This window comes from Pseudophryne corroboree, chromosome 5, assembly GCF_028390025.1.
Source record: "Pseudophryne corroboree isolate aPseCor3 chromosome 5, aPseCor3.hap2, whole genome shotgun sequence".
Classification (NCBI taxonomy): domain Eukaryota; kingdom Metazoa; phylum Chordata; class Amphibia; order Anura; family Myobatrachidae; genus Pseudophryne; species Pseudophryne corroboree.
The window spans coordinates 848,937,848-848,960,847 of NC_086448.1; the positions used below are offsets into that span (position 1 = coordinate 848,937,848).

Here is a 23,000-nt window from a genome sequence, read left to right on the forward strand (position 1 = left end):
CAGCTATGACCGGTAGTGATGAGGGCTGGTGGTGACAGGAGTCTGAGCTGCAGTGACCTCTGGCTGGACAGGGAGTGGATTATGACCGGCTGTATGGACAGCTATGGCTGGTAGTGATGAGGGCTGTTGGTGACAGGAGTCTGAGCTGCAGTGACCTCTGGCTGGAAAGGGAGAGGATTATGACCGGCTGTATGGACAGCTATGACCGGTAATGATGAGGGCTGGTGGTGACAGGAGTCTGAGCTGCAGTGACCTCTGGCTGGTCAGGGAGTGGATTATGACCGTCTTTATGGACAGCTATGGCCGGTAGTGATGAGGGCTGGTGGTGACAGTAGTCTCTGAGCTGCAGTGACCTCTGGCTGGACAGGGAGTGGATTATGACCGTCTGTATGGACAGCTATGGCCGGTAGTGATGAGGGCTGGAGGTGACAGGAGTCTCTGAGCTGCAGTGTCCTCTGGCTGGACAGGGAGTGGATTATGACCGGCTGTATGGACAGCTATGGCCGGTAGTGATGAGGGCTGGTGGTGACAGGAGTCTGAGCTGCAGTGACCACTGGCTGGACAGGGAGTGGATTATGACCGTCTGTATGGACAGCTATGGCCGGTAGTGATGAGGGCTGGTGGTGACAGGAGTCTCTGAGCTGCAGTGTCCTCTGGCTGGACAGGGAGTGGATTATGACCGGCTGTATGGACAGCTATGGCCGGTAGTGATGAGGGCTGGTGGTGACAGGAGTCTGAGCTGCAGTGACCTCTGGCTGGACAGGGAGAGGATTATGACCGGCTGTATGGACAGCTATGGCCGGTAGTGATGAGCGCTGGTGGTGACAGGAGTCTCTGAGCTGCATTGACCTCTGGCTGGTCAGGTAGTAGATTATGACCGGCTGTATGGACAGCTATGGCCGGTAGTGATGAGCGCTGGTGGTGACAGGAGTCTCTGAGCTGCAGTGACCTCTGGCTGGACAGGGAGAGGATTATGACCGGCTGTATGGACAGCTAAGCCGGTAGTGATGAGCGCTGGTGGTGACAGGAGTCTCTGAGCTGCATTGACCTCTGGCTGGTCAGGGAGTAGATTATGACCGTCTGTATGGACAGCTATGGCCGGTAGTGATAAGGGCTGGTGGTGACAGGAGTCTCTGAGCTGCAGTGTCCTCTGGCTGGACAGGGAGTGGATTATGACCGGCTGTATGGACAGCTATTGCCGGTAGTGATGAGGGCTGGTGGTGACAGGAGTCTGAGCTGCAGTGACCTCTGGCTGGACAGGGAGAGGATTATGACAGGCTGTATGGACAGCTATGGCCGGTAGTGATGAGCGCTGGTGGTGACAGGAGTCTCTGAGCTGCAGTGACCTCTGGCTGGACAGGGAGAGGACTATGACCGGCTGTATGGACAGCTATGGCCGGTAGTGATGAGCGCTGGTGGTGACAGGAGTCTCTGAGCTGCATTGACCTCTGGCTGGTCAGGGAGTAGATTATGACCGGCTGTATGGACAGCTATGGCCGGTAGTGATGAGGGCTGGTGGTGACAGGAGTCTCTGAGCTGCAGTGACCTCTGGCTGGTCAGGGAGTGGATTATGACCGGCTGTATGGACAGTTATGGCCGGTAGTGATGAGGGCTGGTGGTGACAGGAGTCTTAGCTGCAGTGACCTCTGGCTGGACAGGGAGTGGATTATGACCGGCTGTTTGGACAGCTATGACCGGTAGTGATGAGGGCTGGTGGTGACAGGAGTCTGAGCTGCAGTGACCTCTGGCTGGTCAGGGAGTGGATTATGACCGGCTGTATGGACAGCTATGACCGGTAGTGATGAGGGCTGGTGGTGACAGGAGTCTGAGCTGCACTGACCTCTGGCAGGACAGGAAGCGGATTATGACCGGCTGCATGGACAGCTATAGCCGGCAGTGATAAGGGCTGGTGGTGACAGGAGTCGGAGCTGCAGTGACCTCTGGCTGGACAGGGAGTGGATTATGACCGGCTGTATGGACAGCTATGACCGGTAGTAATGAGGGCTGGTGCTGACAGGAGTCTGAGCTGCAGTGACCTCTGGCTGGACAGGGAGCGGATTATGACCGGCTGTATGGACAGCTATGGCCGGTAGTAATAAGGGCTGGTGATGACAGGAGTCTCTGAGCTGTAGTGACCTCTGGCTGGACAGGGAGTGGATTATGACCGGCTGTATGGACAGCTATCGCCGGTAGTGATGAGGGCTGGTTATGACAGGAGTCTGAGCTGCAGTGACCTCTCGCTGAACAGGGAGTGGTTTATGATCGGCTGTATGGACAGCTATGTCCGGTAGTGATGAGGGCTGGTGGTGACAGGAGTCTGAGCTGCAGTGACCTCTGGCTGGACAGGGAGTGGATTATGACCGGCTGTATGGACAGCTATGGCCGGTAGTGATGAGGGCTGGTGGTGACAGGAGTCTGAGCTGCAGTGACCTCTGGCTGGACAGGGAGAGGATTATGACCGGCTGTATGGACAGCTATGGCCGGTACTGATGAGGGCTGGTGGTGACAGGAGTCTGAGCTGCAGTGACCTCTGGTTAGACAGGAAGCGGATTATGACCAGCTGTATGGACAGCTATGGCTGGTAGTGATGAGGGCTGGTGATGACAGGAGTCTGAGCTGCAGTGACCTCTGGCTGGTCAGGGAGTGGATTATGACCGGCTGTATGGACAACTATGGCCAGTAGTGATGAGGGCTGGTGGTGACAGGAGTCTGAGCTGCAGTGTCCTTTGGCTGGACAGGGAGCGGATTATGACTGGCTGTATGGACAGCTATGGCCGGTACTGGAGGGCTGGTGGTGACAGGAGTTTGAGCTGCAGTGACCTCTGGCTGGACAGGGAGCGGATTATGACCGGCTGTATGGACAGCTAACACCGGTAGTGATGAGGGCTGGTGGTGACAGGAGTCTGAGCTGCAGTGACCTCTGGCTGGACAGGGAGAGGATTATGACCGGCTCTATGGACAGCTATGGCCGGTAGTGATGAGCGCTGGTGGTGACAGGAGTCTGAGCTGCACTGACCTCTAGCTGGACAGGAAGCGGATTATGACCGGCTGCATGGACAGCTATAGCCGGTAGTGATGAGGGCTGGTGGTGACAGTAGTCTGAGCTGCACTGACCTCTGGCTGGACTGGAAGCGGATTATGACCGGCTGCATGGACAGCTATAGCCGGTAGTGATGAGGGCTGGTGGTGACAGTAGTCTGAGCTGCAGTGACCTCTGGCTGGACAGGGAGAGGATTATGACCGGCTGTATAGACAGCTATGGCCGGTAGTGATGAGGGCTGTTGGTGACTGGAGTCTGAGCTGCAGTGAACTCTGGCTGGACAGGGAGCGGATTATGACCAGCTGTATGGACAGCTATGACCGGTAGTGATGAGGGCTGGTGGTGACAGGAGTCTCTAAGCTGCACTGACCTCTCGCTGGACAGGGAGCGGATTATGACCGGCTGTATGGACAGCTATGACCGGTAGTGATGAGGGCTGGTGGTGACAGTAGTCTGAGCTGCAGTGACCTCTGGCTGTACAGGAAGCGGATTATGACCGGCTGCATGGACAGCTATAGCCGGTAGTGATGAGGGCTGGTGGTGACAGTAGTCTGAGCTGCAGTGACCTCTGTCTGGACAGGGAGCGGATTACGACCAGCTAAATGGACAGCGATGACCGGTTGTGATGAGGGCTGTTGGTAACAGGAGTCTGAGCTGCACTGACCTCTGGCTGGACAGGGAGTGGATTATGACCTCTGGCTGGACAGGGAGCGGATTATGACCGGCTGTATGGACAGCTATGGCCGGTACTGATGAGGGCTGGTGGTGACAGGAGTCTCTGAGCTGCAGTGACCTCTGGCTGGACAGGGAAAGGATTATGACCGGCTGTATGGACAGCTATGGCCGGTAGTGATGAGGGCTGGTGGTGACAGGAGTCTGAGCTGCACTGACCTCTGGCTGAACAGGGAGAGGATTATGACCGGCTCTATGGACAACTATGGCCAGTAGTGATGAGGGCTGGTGGTGACAGGAGTCTGAGCTGCAGTGTCCTCTGGCTGGACAGGGAGCGGATTATGACTGGCTGTATGGACAGCTATGGCCAGTAGTGATGAGCGCTGGTGGTGACAGGAGTCTGAGCTGCACTGACCTCTAGCTGGACAGGAAGCGGATTATGACCGGCTGCATGGACAGCTATAGCCGGTAGTGATGAGGGCTGGTGGTGATAGTAGTCTGAGCTGCACTGACCTCTGGCTGGACAGGAAGCGGATTATGACCGGCTGCATGGACAGCTATAGCCGGTAGTGATGAGGGCTGGTGGTGACAGTAGTCTGAGCTGCAGTGACCTCTGGCTGGACAGGGAGAGGATTATGACCGGCTGTATAGACAGCTATGGCCGGTAGTGATGAGGGCTGTTGGTGACAGGAGTCTGAGCTGCAGTGAACTCTGGCTGGACAGGGAGCGGATTATGACCGGCTGTATGGACAGCTATGACCGGTAGTGATGAGGGCTGGTGGTGACCGGAGTCTCTAAACTGCACTGACCTCTCGCTGGACAGTGAGCGGATTATGACCGGCTGTATGGACAGCTATGACCGGTAGTGATGAGGGCTGGTGGTGACAGGAGTCTGAGCTGCAGTGACCTCTGGCTGGACAGGGAGCGGATTATGATCGGCTGTATGGACAGCTATGGCTGGTAGTGATGAGGGCTGGTGGTGACAGCAGTCTGAGCTGCAGTTACCTCTGGCTGGACAGGGAGCGGATTAGGATCGGCTGTATGGACAGCTATGGCCGGTAGTGATGAGGGCTGGTGCTGACTGGAGTCTGAGCTGCAGTGACCTCTGGCTGGACAGGGAGTGGATTATGACCGGCTGTATGGACAACTATGGCCAGTAGTGATGAGGGCTGGTGGTGACAGGAGTCTGAGCTGCAGTGTCCTCTGGCTGGACAGGGAGCAAATTATTACTGGCTGTATGGACAGCTATGGCCGGTAGTGATGAGCGCTGGTGGTGACAGTAGTCTGAGCTGCAGTGACCTCTGGCTGGACAGGAAGCGGATTATGACCGGCTGCATGGACAGCTATAGCCGGTAGTGATGAGGGCTGGTGGTGACAGTAGTCTGAGCTGCAGTGACCTCTGGCTGGACAGGGAGCGGATTATGACCAGCTAAATGGACAGCGATGACCGGTAGTGATGAGGGCTGTTGGTGACAGGAGTCTGAGCTGCACTGACCTCTGGCTGGACAGGGAGTGGATTATGACCTCTGGCTGGACAGGGAGCGGATTATGACCGGCTGTATGGACAGCTATGGCCGGTACTGATGAGGGCTGGTGGTGACAGGAGTCTCTGAGCTGCAGTGACCTCTGGCTGGACAGGGAAAGGATTATGACCGGCTGTATGGACAGCTATGGCCGGTAGTGATGAGGGCTGGTGGTGACAGGAGTCTGAGCTGCACTGACCTCTGGCTGGACAGGGAGAGGATTATGACCGGCTGTATGGACAGCTATGGCCACTAGTGATGAGGGCTGGTGGTGACAGGTGTCTGAGCTGCAGTGACCTCTGGCTGGACAGGGAGAGGATTATGACCGGCTGTATGGACAGCTATGGCCGGTAGTGATGAGGGCTGGTGCTGACAGGAGTCTGAGCTGCAGTGACCTCTGGCTGGACAGGGAGAGGATTATGACCGGCTGTATAGACAGCTATGGCCGGTAGTGATGAGGGCTGGTGGTGACAGGAGTCTGAGCTGCAGTGACCTCTGGCTGGATAGGGAGAGGATTATGACCGGCTGTATAGACAGCTATGGTCGGTAGTAATGAGGGCTGGTGGTGACAGGTGTCTGAGCTGCAGTGACCTCTGGCTGAACAGGGAGTGGATTATGACCGGCTGTATGGACAGCTATGGCCGGTACTGATGAGGGCTGGTGGTGACAGGAGTCTGAGCTGCAGTGACCTCTGGCTGGACAGGGAGAGGATTATGACCGGCTGTACGGACAGCTATTGCCGGTAGTGATGAGGGCTGGTGATGACAGGAGTCTCTGAGCTGCAGTGACCTCTGGCTGGTCAGGGAGAGGATTATGACCGGCTGTATGGACAGCTATGGCCGGTAGTGATGAGGGCTGGTGGTGACAGGAGTCTGAGCTGCAGTGACCTCTGGCTGGACAGGGAGAGGATTATGACCGGCTGCATGGACAGCTATGGCCGGTAGTGATGAGGGCTGGTGGTGACAGGAGTCTCTGAGCTGCAGTGACCTCTGGCTGGTCAGGGAGTGGATTATGACCGGCTGTATGGACAGCTATGGCCGGTACTGATGAGGGCTGGTGGTGACAGGAGTCTGAGCTGCAGTGACCTCTGGCTGGACAGGGAGTGAATTATGACCGGCTGCATGGACAGCTATGGCCGGTAGTGATGAGGGCTGGTGGTGACAGGAGTCTGAGCTGCAGTGACCTCTGGCTGGTCAGGGAGTGGATTATGACCAGCTGTATGGACAGCTATGGCTGGTAGTGATGAGGGCTAGTGGTGACAGGTGTCTGAGCTGCAGTGACCTCTGGCTGGACAGGGAGAGGATTATGACCGGCTGTATGGGCAGCTATTGCCGGTAGTGATGAGGGCTGGTGGTGACAGGAGTCTGAGCTGCAGTGACCTCTGGCTGGACAGGGAGAGGATTATGACCGGCTGTATGGACAGCTAAGGCCGGTAGTGATGAGCGCTGGTGGTGACAGGAGTCTCTGAGCTGCAGTGACCTCTGGCTGGACAGGGAGCGGATTATGACCAACTGTATGGACAGCTATGGCCGGTAGTGATGAGGGCTGGTGGTGACAGGAGTCTGAGCTGCAGTGACCTCTGGCTGGACAGGGAGAGGAATATGACCGGCTGTATGGACAGCTATGGCCGGTAGTGATGAGCGCTGGTGGTGACAGGAGTCTCTGAGCTGCAGTGACCTCTGGCTGGACAGGGAGTGGATTATGACCGGCTGTATGGACAGCTATGGCCGGTAGTGATGAGGGCTGGTGGTGACAGGAGTCTGAGCTGCAGTGACCTCTGGCTGGACAGGGAGCGGATTATGATCGGCTGTATGGACAGCTATGGCTGGTAGTGATGAGGGCTGGTGGTGACAGCAGTCTGAGCTGCAGTGACCTCTGGCTGGACAGGGAGCGGATTATGATCGGCTGTATGGACAGCTATGGCCGGTAGTGATGAGGGCTGGTGCTGACAGGAGTCTGAGCTGCAGTGACCTCTGGCTGGACAGGGAGCGGATTAAGACCGGCTGTATGGACAACTATGGCCAGTAGTGATGAGGGCTGGTGGTGACAGGAGTCTGAGCTGCAGTGTCCTCTGGCTGGACAGGGAGCAAATTATGACTGGCTGTATGGACAGCTATGGCCGGTAGTGATGAGCGCTGGTGGTGACAGGAGTCTGAGCTGCAGTGTCCTCTGGCTGGACAGGAAGCGGATTATGACCGGCTGCATGGACAGCTATAGCCGGTAGTGATGAGCGCTGGTGGTGACAGGAGTCTGAGCTGCAGTGACCTCTGGCTGGACAGGGAGCGGATTATGACCAGCTAAATGGACAGCGATGACCGGTAGTGATGAGGGCTGTTGGTGACAGGAGTCTGAGCTGCACTGACCTCTGGCTGGTCAAGGAGTGGATTATGACCTCTGGCTGGACAGGGAGCGGATTATGACCGGCTGTATGGACAGCTATGGCCGGTAGTGATGAGGGCTGGTGGTGACAGGAGTTTCTGAGCTGCAGTGACCTCTGGCTGGACAGGGAAAGGATTATGACCGGCTGTATGGACAGCTATGGCCGGTAGTGATGAGGGCTGGTGGTGACAGGAGTCTGAGCTGCACTGACCTCTGGCTGGACAGGGAGAGGATTATGACCGGCTGTATGGACAGCTATGGCCAGTAGTGATGAGGGCTGGTGGTGACAGGTGTTTGAGCTGCAGTGACCTCTGGCTGGACAGGGAGAGGATTATGACCGGCTGTATGGACAGCTATGGCCGGTAGTGATGAGGGCTGGTGCTGACAGGAGTCTGAGCTGCAGTGACCTCTGGCTGGACAGGGAGAGGATTATGACCGGCTGTATAGACAGCTATGGCCGGTAGTGATGAGGGCTGGTGGTGACAGGAGTCTGAGCTGCAGTGACCTCTGGCTGGACAGGGAGCGGATTATGACCGGCTGTATAGACAGCTATGGCCGGTAGTAATGAGGGCTGGTGGTGACAGGTGTCTGAGCTGCAGTGACCTCTGGCTGGACAGGGAGTGGATTATGACCGGCTGTATGGACAGCTATGGCCGGTACTGATGAGGGCTGGTGGTGACAGGAGTCTGAGCTGCAGTGACCTCTGGCTGGACAGGGAGCGGATTATGACCGGCTGCATGGACAGCTATGGCCGGTAGTGATGAGGGCTGGTGATGACAGGAGTCTCTGCGCTGCAGTGACCTCTGGCTGGTCAGGGAGAGGATTATGACCGGCTGTATGGACAGCTATGGCCGGTAGTGATGAGGGCTGGTGGTGACAGGAGTCTGAGCTGCAGTGACCTCTGGCTGGACAGGGAGAGGATTATGACCGGCTGTATGGACAGCTATGGCCGGTAGTGATGAGGGCTGGTGGTGACAGGAGTCTCTGAGCTGCAGTGACCTCTGGCTGGTCAGGGAGTGGATTATGACCGGCTGTATGGACAGCTATGGCCGGTACTGATGAGGGCTGGTGGTGACAGGAGTCTGAGCTGCAGTGACCTCTGGCTGGACAGGGAGTAAATTATGACCGGCTGCATGGACAGCTATGGCCGGTAGTGATGAGGGCTGGTGGTGACAGGAGTCTGAGCTGCAGTGACCTCTGGCTGGTCAGGGAGTGGATTATGACCAGCTGTATGGACAGCTATGGCTGGTATTGATGAGGGCTGGTGGTGACTGGTGTCTGAGCTGCAGTGACCTCTGGCTGGACAGGGAGAGGATTATGACCGGCTGTATGGGCAGCTATGGCCGGTAGTGATGAGGGCTGGTGGTGACAGGAGTCTGAGCTGCAGTGACCTCTGGCTGGACAGGGAGAGGATTATGACCGGCTGTATGGACAGCTATGGCCGGTAGTGATGAGCGCTGGTGGTGACAGGAGTCTCTGAGCTGCAGTGACCTCTGGCTGGACAGGGACAGGATTATGACCGGCTGTATGGGCAGCTATGGCCGGTAGTGATGAGGGCTAGTGGTGACAGGAGTCTGAGCTGCAGTGACCTCTGGCTGGACAGGGAGAGGATTATGACCGGCTGTATGGACAGCTATGGCCGGTAGTGATGAGCGCTCGTGGTGACAGGAGTCTATGAGCTGCAGTGACCTCTGGCTGGACAGGGAGCGGATTATGACCAACTGTATGGACAGCTATGGCCGGTAGTGATGAGGGCTGGTGGTGACAGGAGTCTGAGCTGCAGTGACCTCTGGCTGGACAGGGAGAGGATTATGACCGGCTGTATGGGCAGCTATGGCCGGTAGTGATGAGCGCTGGTGGTGACAGGAGTCTCTGAGCTGCAGTGACCTCTGGCTGGACAGGGAGTGGATTATGACCGGCTGTATGGACAGCTATGGCCGGTAGTGATGAGGGCTGGTGGTGACAGGAGTCTGAGCTGCAGTGACCTCTGGCTGGACATGGAGAGGATTATGACCGGCTGTATGGACAGCTATGGCCGGTAGTGATGAGGGCTGGTGATGACAGGAGTCTGAGCTGCAGTGACCTCTGGCTGGACAGGGAGAGGATTATGACCGGCTGTATGGACAGCCATGGCCGGTAGTGATGAGGGCTGGTTATGACAGGAGTCTGAGCACGAGGACATGAGAGAGACTGTCACATATATCAGGGGTATCACCACGGTACAGGAGGAGACATTCCTCACAGGGAGAGAAGTAATAGGACACGAGGACATGAGAGAGACTGTCACATATATCAGGGGTATCACCACGGTACAGGGGGAGACATTCCTCACAGGGAGAGAAGTATTAGACCTCGAGGACATGAGAGAGACTGTCACATATATCAGGGGTATCACCACGGTACAGGGGGAGACATTCCTCACAGGGAGAGAAGTAATAGGACACGAGGACATGATAGAGACTGTCACATATATCAGGGGTATCACCACGGTACAGGGGGAGACATTCCTCACAGGGAGAGAAGTATTAGGACACGAGGACATGAGAGAGACTGTCACATATATCAGGGGTATCACCACGGTACAGGAGGAGACATTCCTCACAGGGAGAGAAGTATTAGACCTCGAGGACATGAGAGAGACTGTCACATATATCAGGGGTATCACCACGGTACAGGGGGAGACATTCCTCACAGGGAGAGAAGTAATAGGACACGAGGACATGATAGAGACTGTCACATATATCAGGGGTATCACCACGGTACAGGGGGAGACATTCCTCACAGGGAGAGAAGTATTAGGACACGAGGACATGAGAGAGACTGTCACATATATCAGGGGTATCACCACGGTACAGGAGGAGACATTCCTCACAGGGAGAGAAGTATTAGGACACGAGGACATGAGAGAGACTGTCACATATATCAGGGGTATCACCACGGTACAGGAGGAGACATTCCTCACAGGGAGAGAAGTATTAGACCACAAGGACATGATAGAGACTGTCACATATATCAGGGGTATCACCACGGTACAGGAGGAGACATTCCTCACAGGGAGAGAAGTATTAGGACACGAGGACATGAGAGAGACTGTCACATATATCAGGGGTATCACCACGGTACAGGAGGAGACATTCCTCACAGGGAGAGAAGTATTAGACCACAAGGACATGATAGAGACTGTCACATATATCAGGGGTATCACCACGGTACAGGAGGAAGACATTCCTCACAGGGAGAGAAGTATTAGACCACAAGGACATGATAGAGACTGTCACATATATCAGGGGTATCACCACGGTATAGGAGGAGACATTCCTCACAGGGAGAGAAGTAATAGGACACGAGGACATGATAGAGACTGTCACATATATCAGGGGTATCACCACGGTACAGGGGGAGACATTCCTCACAGGGAGAGAAGTAATAGGACACGAGGACATGAGAGAGACTGTCACATATATCAGGGGTATCACCACAGTACAGGAGGAGACATTCCTCACAGGGAGAGAAGTAATAGGACACGAGGACATGATAGAGACTGTCACATATATTAGGGGTATCACCACGGTACAGGAGGAGACATTCCTCACAGGGAGAGAAGTAATAGGACACGAGGACATGAGAGAGACTGTCACATATATCAGGGGTATCACCACGGTACAGGAGGAGACATTCCTCACAGGGAGAGAAGTAATAGGACACGAGGACATGATGGAGACTGTCACATATATCAGGGATATCACCACGGTACAGGGGGAGACATTCCTAACAGGGAGAGAAGTAATAGGACACGAGGACATGATAGAGACTGTCACATATATCAGGGGTATCACCACGGTACAGGAGGAGACATTTCTCACAGGGATAGAAGTAATAGGACACGAGGACATGAGAGAGACTGTCACATATATCAGGGGTATCACCACGGTACAGGAGGAGACATTCCTCACAGGGAGAGAAGTAATAGGACACGAGGACATGAGAGAGACTGTCACATATATCAGGGGTATCACCACGGTACATGGGGAGACATTCCTCACAGGGAGAGAAGTAATAGGACACGAGGACATGAGAGAGACTGTCACATATATCAGGGGTATCACCACGGTACAGGGGGAGACATTCCTCACAGGGAGAGAAGTAATAGGACACGAGGACATGATAGAGACTGTCACATATATCAGGGGTATCACCACGGTACAGGAGGAGACATTCCTCACAGGGAGAGAAGTAATAGACCACGAGGACATGAGAGAGACTGTCACATATATCAGGGGTATCACCACGGTACAGGGGGAGACATTCCTCACAGGGAGAGAAGTAATAGGACACGAGGACATGATAGAGACTGTCACATATATTAGGGGTATCACCACGGTACAGGGGGAGACATTCCTCACAGGGAGAGAAGTAATAGGACACGAGGATATGATAGAGACTGTCACATATATCAGGGGTATCACCATGGTACAGGGGGAGACATTCCTCACAGGGAGAGAAGTATTAGGACATGAGGACATGATAGAGACTGTCACATATATCAGGGGTATCACCACGGTACAGGGGGAGACATTCCTCACAGGGAGAGAAGTAATAGGACACGAGGACATGAGAGAGACTGTCACATATATCAGGGGTATCACCACGGTACAGGAGGAGACATTCCTCACAGGGAGAGAAGTAATAGACAACTAAGACATGATAGAGACTGTCACATATATCAGGGGTATCACCACGGTACAGGGGGAGACATTCCTCACAGGGAGAGAAGTAATAGGACACGAGGACATGATATAGACTGTCACATATATTAGGGGTATCACCACGGTACAGGGGGAGACATTCCTCACAGGGAGAGAAGTATTAGACCACGGAGACATGAGAGAGACTGTCACATATATCAGGGGTATCACCATGGTACAGGGGGAGACATTCCTCACAGGGAGAGAAGTAATAGGACACGAGGACATGATAGAGACTGTCACATATATCAGGGGTATCACCACGGTACAGGGGGAGACATTCCTCACAGGGAGAGAAGTAATAGGACACGAGGACATGAGAGAGACTGTAACATATATCAGGTGTATCACCACGGTACAGGAGGACACATTCCTCACAGGGAGAGAAGTAATAGGACTCGAGGACATGAGAGAGACTGTCACATATATCAGGTGTATCACCACGGTACAGGAGGACACATTCCTCACAGGGAGAGAAGTAATAGGACACGAGGACATGAGAGAGACTGTCACATATATCAGGGGTATCACCACGGTACAGGGGGAGACATTCCTCACAGGGAGAGAAGTAATAGGACACGAGGACATGAGAGAGACTGTCACATATATCAGGGGTATCACCACGGTACAGGAGGAGACATTCCTCACAGGGAGAGAAGTATTAGACCACGAGGACATGATAGAGACTGTCACATATATCAGGGTTATCACCACGGTATAGGGGGGAGACATTCCTCACAGGGAGATAAGTATTAGACCACGAGGACATGATAGAGACTGTCACATATATCAGGGTTATCACCACGGTATAGGGGGGAGACATTCCTCACAGGGAGAGAAGTATTAGACCACGAGGACATGATAGAGACTGTCACATATATCAGGGGTATCACCACGGTACAGGAGGAGACATTCCTCACAGGGAGAGAAGTAATAGGACACGAGGACATGATAGAGACTGTCACATATATCAGGGGTATCACCACGGTACAGGGGGAGACATTCCTCACAGGGAGAGAAGTAATAGGACACGAGGACATGAGAGAGACTGTCACATATATCAGGGGTATCACCACGGTACAGGAGTAGACATTCCTCACAGGGAGAGAAGTAATAGGACACGAGGACATGATAGAGACTGTCACATATATCAGGGGTATCACCACGGTACAGGGGGAGACATTCCTCACAGGGAGAGAAGTAATAGGACACGAGGACATGAGAGAGACTGTCACATATATCAGGGGTATCACCACGGTACAGGAGGAGACATTCCTCACAGGGAGAGAAGTATTAGACCACGAGGACATGATAGAAACTGTCACATATATCAGGGTTATCACCACGGTACAGGAGGAGACATTCCTCACAGGGAGAGAAGTATTAGACCACGAGGACATGATAGAAACTGTCACATATATCAGGGTTATCACCACGGTACAGGGGGAGACATTCCTCACAGGGAGAGAAGTATTGGGACACGAGGACATGAGAGAGACTGTCACATATATCAGGGGAATCACCACGGTACAGGGGGAGACATTCCTCACAGGGAGAGAAGTAATAGGACACGAGGACATGAGAGAGACTGTCACATATATCAGTGGTATCACCACGGTACAGGGGGAGACATTCCTCACAGGGAGAGAAGTATTAGACCACGAGGACATGAGAGAGACTGTCACATATATCAGGGGTATCACCACGGTACAGGAGGAGACATTCCTCACAGGGAGAGAAGTATTAGACCACGAGGACATGAGAGAGACTGTCACATATATCAGGGGTATCACCACGGTACAGGAGGAGACATTCCTCACAGGGAGAGAAGTAATAGGACACGAGGACATGAGAGAGACTGTCACATATATCAGGGGTATCACCACGGTACAGGAGGAGACATTCCTCACAGGGAGAGAAGTAATAGGACACGAGGACATGAGAGAGACTGTCACATATATCAGGGGTATCACCACGGTACAGGGAGAGACATTCCTCACAGGGAGAGAAGTAATAGGACACGAGGACATGAGAGACTGTCTCATATATCAGGGGTATCACCACGGTACAGGGGGAGACATTCCTCACAGGGAGAGAAGTAATAGGACATGAGAGAGACTGTCACATATATCAGTGGTATCACCACGGTACAGGGGGAGACATTCCTCACAGGGAGAGAAGTATTAGACCACGAGGACATGAGAGAGACTGTCACATATATCAGGGGTATCACCACGGTACAGGAGGAGACATTCCTCACAGGGAGAGAAGTAATAGGACACGAGGACATGAGAGACTGTCTCATATATCAGGGGTATCACCACGGTACAGGGGGAGACATTCCTCACAGGGAGAGAAGTATTAGACCATGAGGACATGAGAGAGACTGTCACATATATCAGGGGTATCACCATGGTACAGGGGGAGACATTCCTCACAGGGAGAGAAGTAATAGGACATGAGAGAGACTGTCACATATATCAGTGGTATCACCACGGTACAGGGGGAGACATTCCTCACAGGGAGAGAAGTATTAGACCACGAGGACATGAGAGAGACTGTCACATATATCAGGGGTATCACCACGGTACAGGAGGAGACATTCCTCACAGGGAGAGAAGTATTAGACCACGAGGACATGAGAGAGACTGTCACATATATCAGGGCTATCACCACAGTACAGGAGGAGACATTCCTCACAGGGAGAGAAGTATTAGACCACGAGGACATGAGAGAGACTGTCACATATATCAGGGGTATCACCACGGTACAGGAGGAGACATTCCTCACAGGGAGAGAAGTAATAGGACACGAGGACATGAGAGAGACTGTCACATATATCAGGGGTATCACCACGGTACAGGAGGAGACATTCCTCACAGGGAGAGAAGTAATAGGACACGAGGATATGAGAGAGACTGTCACATATATCAGGGGTATCACCACGGTACAGGAGGAGACATTCCTCACAGGGAGAGAAGTAATAGGACACGAGGACATGAGAGAGACTGTCACATATATCAGGGGTATCACCACGGTACAGGGGGAGACATTCCTCACAGGGAGAGAAGTAATAGGACACGAGGACATGAGAGAGACTGTCACATATATCAGGGGTATCACCACGGTACAGGGGGAGACATTCCTCACAGGGAGAGAAGTAATAGGACACGAGGACATGATAGAGACTGTCACATATATCAGGGGTATCACCACGGTACAGGGGGAGACATTCCTCACAGGGAGAGAAGTAATAGACCACGAGGACATGAGAGAGACTGTCACATATATCAGGGGTATCACCACAGTACAGGGGAGACATTCTTCACAGGGAGAGAAGTAATAGACCACGAGGACATGATAGAGACTGTCACATATATCAGGGGTATCACCACGGTACAGGGGGAGACATTCCTCACAGGGAGAGAAGTAATAGGACATGAGAGAGACTGTCACATATATCAGGGGTATCACCACGGTACAGGAGGAGACATTCCTCACAGGGAGAGAAGTAATAGGACACGAGGACATGAGACAGACTGTCTTATATATCAGGGGTATCACCACGGTACAGGGAGGAGACAGTCCTCACAGGGAGATAATTATTAGACCACGAGGACATGATAGAGACTGTCACATATATCAGGGGTATCACCACGGTACAGGGGGAGACATTCCTCACAGGGAGAGAAGTATTATAACACGAGGACATGAGAGAGACTGTCACATATATCAGGGGTATCACCACGGTACAGGAGGAGACATTCCTCACAAGGAGAGAAGTATTAGGACACGAGGACATGACAGAGACTGTCACATATATCAGGGGTATCACCTCGGTACAGGGGGAGACATTCCTCACAGGGAGAGAAGTAATAGGACACGCGGACATGAGAGTGACTGTCACATATATCAGGGGTATCACCACGGTACAGGAGGAGACATTCCTCACAGGGAGAGAAGTAATAGGACACGAGGACATGAGAGAGACTGTCACATATATCAGGGGTATCACCACGGTACAGGGGGAGACATTCCTCACAGGGAGAGAAGTAATAGGACACGAGGACATGAGAGAGACTGTCACATATATCAGGGGTATCACCACGGTACAGGGGGGAGACATTCCTCACAGGGAGAGAAGTAATAGGACACGAGGACATGAGAGAGACTGTCACATATATCAGGGGTATCACCACGGTACAGGAGGAGACATTCCTCACAGGGAGAGAAGTAATAGACCACGAGGACATGAGAGAGACTGTCACATATATCATGGGTATCACCACGGTACAGGGGGAGACATTCCTCACAGGGAGAGAAGTAATAGGACACGAGGACATGACAGAGACTGTCACATATATCAGGGGTATCACCACGGTACAGGGGGAGACATTCCTCACAGGGAGAGAAGTAATAGGACACGAGGACATGAGAGAGACTGTCACATATATCAGGGGTATCACCACGGTACAGGGGGGAGACATTCCTCACAGGGAGAGAAGTAATAGGACACGAGGACATGAGAGAGACTGTCACATATATCAGGGGTATCACCACGGTACAGGAGGAGACATTCCTCACAGGGAGAGAAGTAATAGGACACGAGGACATGAGAGAGACTGTCACATATATCAGGGGTATCACCACGGTACAGGAGGGAGACATTCCTCACAGGGAGAGAAGTAATAGGACACGAGGACATGAGAGAGACTGTCACATATATCAGGGGTATCACCACGGTACAGGAGGAGACATTCCTCACAGAGAGAGAAGTAATAGGACACGAGGACATGAGAGAGACTGTCACATATATCAGGGGTATCACCACGGTACAGGGGGAGACATTCCTCACAGGGAGAGAAGTAATAGGACACGAGGACATGAGAGAGACTGTCACATATATCAGGGGTATCACCACGGTACAGGGGGAGACATTCCTCACAGGGAGAGAAGTATTAGGACACGAGGACATGATAGAGACTGTCACATATATCAGGTATCACCACGGTACAGGAGGAGACATTCCTCACAGGGAGAGAAGTAATAGGACACGAGGACATGATAGAGACTGTCACATATATCAGGTATCACCACGGTACAGGGGGGAGACATTCCTCACAGGGAGAGAAGTAATAGGACACGAGGACATGATAGAGACTGTCACATATATCAGGGGTATCACCACGGTACAGGAGGAGACATTCCTCACAGGGAGAGAAGTAATAGGACACGAGGACATGATAGAGACTGTCACATATATCAGGGGTATCACCACGGTACAGGAGGAGACATTCCTCACAGGGAGAGAAGTAATAGGACACGAGGATATGAGAGAGACTGTCACATATATCAGGGGTATCACCACGGTACAGGGGGAGACATTCCTCACAGGGAGAGAAGTAATAGGACACGAGGACATGATAGAGACTGTCACATATATCAGGGGTATCACCACGGTACAGGAGGAGACATTCCTCACAGGGAGAGAAGTAATAGGACACGAGGATATGAGAGAGACTGTCACATATATCAGGGGTATCACCACGGTACAGGAGGAGACATTCCTCACAGGGAGAGAAGTAATAGGACACGAGGATATGAGAGAGACTGGAGGGTGGAGGTTCAGGGGGAATATGAGGAAACATTACCTCACAGAAAGGGTAGTTGATAAGTGGAATAGCCTCCCAGTAGAGGTGGTAGAGGGTAAGACAGTAGAGCAATGTTACATGCATAGGATAGACATAAGGATCTTACACAGAAATAAGGATCATATAAGGCAAGCATGTCCAAACTGCGGCCCTCCAGCTGTTGAGAAACTACACATCCCAGCATGCCCTGACACAGCTTTAGCATTCTTTGTCAGCAAAACTGTGTCAGGGCATGCTGGGATATGTAGTTTCACAACAGCTGGAGGGCCGCAGTTTGGACATGCCTTATATAAGGTTTGAGGTAATAACATGGTAAATAGGGGCAGACTAGATGGGCCGAGTGGTTCTGATCTGCCGTCATAGTCTATGTCACAGGTTCTCAAACTCAGTCCTCAGGACCCCACACAGTGCACGTTTTGCAGGTCTCCTCACAGAATCACAAGTGAAATAATTAGCTCCACCTGTGGACCTTTTAAAATATGTCAGTGAGTAATTAATACACCTGTGCACTTGCTGGGTCACCTGCAAAACATGCACTGTGTGGGGTCCTGAGGACCGAGTTTGAGAACCACTGGTCTATGTGAAGCTGCAGAGGACTTACCTCTTACCCACTGTAGGATGGACTTCTGCCACAGTGGTTACCACCACTCCTCAGAGTAATCAGTGTCTGTTTAGCTGTTCCTGGACCTACCTGACATAGGGGGTCATTCCGAGTTGATCGTTCACTGCCGTTTTTCGCAGCGCAATGATCAGGTCAGAGCTACGCATGCGTATACACCGCAATGCACAGGCGCGTCGTACGGGTACAAAGCGGATGGTTGCCCAGCGATCGATTTTACAAAGAATCCATTCACACAGGCAAGGAGATTGACAGGAAGAAGGCGTTTGTGGGCGGCAACTGACCGTTTTCTGGGAGTGGTAGGGAAAACGCAGGCGTGTCCAAGCGTTTGCAGGGCGGGTGTCTGACGTCAATTCCGGGACCGGACAGGCTGAAGTGATCGCAGCGACTGAGTAAGTCCAGAGCTACTCAGAAATGCACAAGATCTGTTTACATCTCTCGGCTGTAAAAGCGATCGCACCCTTACACAGCAAATATACACTCCCCATTGGGCGGTGACTATGCGTTTGCACGGCTGCAACAATTAGCTAGCGAGCGATCAACTCAGAATGACCCCCATAGCCCCCCGATGGGTGCTATAGTCACTGGAACATTGTCATGTAATTGTATTGTGCATGTATATATGTATATATATATATATATATATATATATATATATAAACACATGATCTTTCTTCTCTGGGGTAGCTGACATTGATATTGTTCTCTCATTTCAGGGAGGAGTTGGCAGCATCAGCGTTCTGTGGACTCCTCTAGTCCACCGAGTACCCCAATACTGGCTGAGGGCCTGTCATGGAGGGAGACCTCCACCACGTTTTATACTCCATTAAAGGAGGAAGGTAAGTATATCCGCTGTGACTATAAATGTCCCACTTCCCCCACCGCCCTCCATGTTACTGAGTAAAACAGGTGCCCTCATTCTTCTAATCATTCCTGTATGACAGTCCTGTGGGAGCTGGTGCCAGTCCTTACAGTACATGGGGCTGTGTGAGTGACAGGTCTGGGCAGCATGAGTGGGAGCTGGTGCCAGTCCTTACAGTACATGGGGCTGTGTGAGTGACAGGTGTGGACGGGCATAAGTGGGAGCTGGTGACAGTTCTTACAGTACATGGGGCTGTGTGAGTGACAGGTCTGGGCAGCATGAGTGGGAGCTGGTGCCAGTCCTTACAGTACATGGGGCTGTGTGAGTGACAGGTCTGGGCAGCATGAGTGGGAGCTGGTGCCAGTCCTTACAGTACATGGGGCTGTGTGAGTGACAGGTGTGGACGGGCATAAGTGGGAGCTGGTGACAGTTCTTACAGTACATGGGGCTGTGTGAGTGACAGGTCTGGGCGGGCATGAGTGGGAGCTGGTGCCAGTCCTTACAGTACATGGGGCTGTGTGAGTGACAGGTCTGGGCAGCATGAGTGGGAGCTGGTGCCAGTCCTTACAGTACATGGGGCTGTGTGAGTGACAGGTGTGGACGGGCATAAGTGGGAGCTGGTGACAGTTCTTACAGTACATGGGGCTGTGTGAGTGACAGGTCTGGGCGGGCATGAGTGGGAGCTGGTGCCAGTCCTTACAGTACATGGGGCTGTGTGAGTGACAGGTCTGGGCAGCATGAGTGGGAGCTGGTGCCAGTCCTTACAGTACATGGGGCTGTGTGAGAGACAGGTCTGGACGGGCATGAGTGGGAGCTGGTGACAGTTCTTACAGTACATGGGGCTGTGTGAGTGACAGGTCTGGGCGGGCATGAGTGGGAGCTGGTGCCAGTCCTTACAGTACATGGGGCTGTGTGAGTGACAGGTCTGGGCAGCATGAGTGGGAGCTGGTGCCAGTCCTTACAGTACATGGGGCTGTGTGAGTGACAGGTGTGGACGGGCATAAGTGGGAGCTGGTGACAGTTCTTACAGCACATGGGGCTGTGTGAGTGACCGGTCTGGGCGGGCATGAGTGGGAGCTGGTGCCAGTCCTTACAGTACATGGGGCTGTGTGAGTGACAGGTCTGGGCAGCATGAGTGGGAGCTGGTGCCAGTCCTTACAGTACACGGGGCTGTGTGAGTGACAGGTCTGGGCGGGCATGAGTGGGAGCTGGTGCTAGTCCTTACAGTACATGGGGCTGTGTGAGTGACAGGTCTGGGCGGGCATGAGTGGAATCTGGTGCCAGTCCTTACAGTACATGAGGCTGTGTGAGTGACAGGTCTGGGCAGCATGAGTGGGAACTGGTGCCAGTCCTTACAGTACATGAGGCTGTGTGAGTGACAGGTCTGGGCAGCATGAGTGGGAGCTGGTGCCAGTCCTTACAGTACATGGGGCTGTGTGAGTGACAGGTCTGGGCAGCATGAGTGGGAGCTGGTGCCAGTCCTTACAGTACATTGGGCTGTGTGAGTGACAGGTCTGGGCAGCATGAGTGGGAGCTGGTGACAGTCCTTACAGTACATGGGGCTGTGTGAGTGACAGGTCTGGGCGGACATGAGTGGGAGCTGGTGCCAGTCCTTACAGTACATGGGGCTGTGTGAGTGATAGGTCTGGGCGGGCATGAGTGGGAGCTGGTGACAGTCCTTACAGTACATGGGGCTGTGTGAGTGACAGGTCTGGGCAGGATGAGTGGGAGCTGGTGCCAGTCCTTACAGTACATGGGGCTGTGTGAGTGACAGGTCTGGGCAGCATGAGTGGGAGCTGGTGCCAGTCCTTACAGTACATGGGGCTGTGTGAGTGACAGGTCTGGGCGGGCATGAGTGGGAGCTGGTGCCAGTCCTTACAGTACATGGGGCTGTGTGAGTGACAGGTCTGGGCAGGATGAGTGGGAGCTGGTGCCAGTCCTTACAGTACATGGGGCTGTGTGAGTGACAGGTGTGGGCAGCATGAGTGGGAGCTGGTGCCAGTCCTTACAGTACATGGGGCTGTGTGAGTGACAGGTCTGGGCAGCATGAGTGGGAGCTGGTGCCAGTCCTTACAGTACATGGGGCTGTGTGAGTGACAGGTCTGGGCAGCATGAGTGGGAGCTGGTGCCAGTCCTTACAGTACATGGGGCTGTGTGAGTGACAGGTCTGGGCAGCATAAGTGGGAGCTGGTGCCAGTCCTTACAGTACATGAGGCTGTGTGAGTGACAGGTCTGGGCAGCATGAGTGGGAGCTGGTGCCAGTCCTTACAGTACATGGGGCTGTGTGAGTGACAGGTGTGGACGGGCATAAGTGGGAGCTGGTGCCAGTCCTTACAGTACATGGGGCTGTGTGAGTGACAGGTCTGGGCAGCATGAGTGGGAGCTGGTACCAGTCCTTACAGTACATGGGGCTGTGTGAGTGACAGGTCTGGGCAGCATGAGTGGGAGCTGGTGCCAGTCCTTACAGTACATGGGGCTGTGTGAGTGACAGGTCTGGGCAGCATGAGTGGGAGCTGGTGCCAGTCCTTACAGTACATGAGGCTGTGTGAGTGACAGGTCTGGGCAGCATGAGTGGGAGCTGGTGCCAGTCCATACAGTACATGAGGCTGTGTGAGTGACAGGTCTGGGCAGCATGAGTGGGAGCTGTTGCTAGTCCTTACAGTACATGGGGCTGTATGAGTGACAGGTCTGGGCGGGCATAAGTGGGAGCTGGTGACAGTCCTTACAGTAAATGGGGCTGTGTGAGTGACAGGTGTGGACGGGCATGAGTTGGAGCTGGTGACAGTCCTTACAGTACATGGGGCTGTGTGAGTGACAGGTCTGGGCAGCATGAGTGGGAGCTGTTGCTAGTCCTTACAGTACATGGGGCTGTATGAGTGACAGGTCTGGGCAGCATGAGTGGGAGCTGTTGCCAGTCCTTACAGTACATGGGGCTGTGTGAGTGACAGGTCTGGGCAGCATGAGTGGGAGCTGTTGCTAGTCCTTACAGTACATGGGGCTGTATGAGTGACAGGTCTGGGCAGCATGAGTGGGAGCTGTTGCCAGTCCTTACAGTACATGGGGCTGTGTGAGTGACAGGTCTGGGCAGCATGAGTGGGAGCTGGTGACAGTCCTTACAATACATGGGGCTGTGTGAGTGACAGGTCTTGGCGGGCATGAGTGGGAGCTGTTGCCAGTCCTTACAGTACATGGGGCTGTATGAGTGACAGGTCTGGGCGGGCATAAGTGGGAGCTGGTGACAGTCCTTACAGTAAATGGGGCTGTGTAAGTGACAGGTCTGGGCAGCATGAGTGGGAGCTGGTGCCAGTCCTTACAGTACATGGGGCTGTGTGAGTGACAGGTCTGGGCGGGCATGAGTGGGAGCCTATTGACAGTCCTTACAGTACATGGGGCTGTGTGAGTGACAGGTCTGGGCAGCATGAGTGGGAGCTGGTGCCAGTCCTAACAGTACATGGGGCTGTGTGAGTGACAGGTGTGGACGGGCATAAGTGGGAGCTGGTGCCAGTCCT

The 23,000-nt window shown here is 53.4% G+C and overlaps 1 protein-coding gene across 3 annotated transcripts in view; it reads left to right on the forward strand.

Moving 5' to 3' along the window:
- LOC134928690 (uncharacterized) overlaps positions 1-23,000 on the forward strand; it is a 534,742-nt gene that overhangs the window by 205,887 nt on the left and 305,855 nt on the right. For all 3 annotated transcript variants that reach the window (XM_063924692.1, XM_063924694.1, XM_063924693.1), the window contains exon 9: positions 19,346-19,468. In XM_063924692.1, the coding sequence (XP_063780762.1) occupies positions 19,346-19,468 (123 nt within the window). The remainder of the gene's footprint in view (positions 1-19,345; positions 19,469-23,000) is intronic.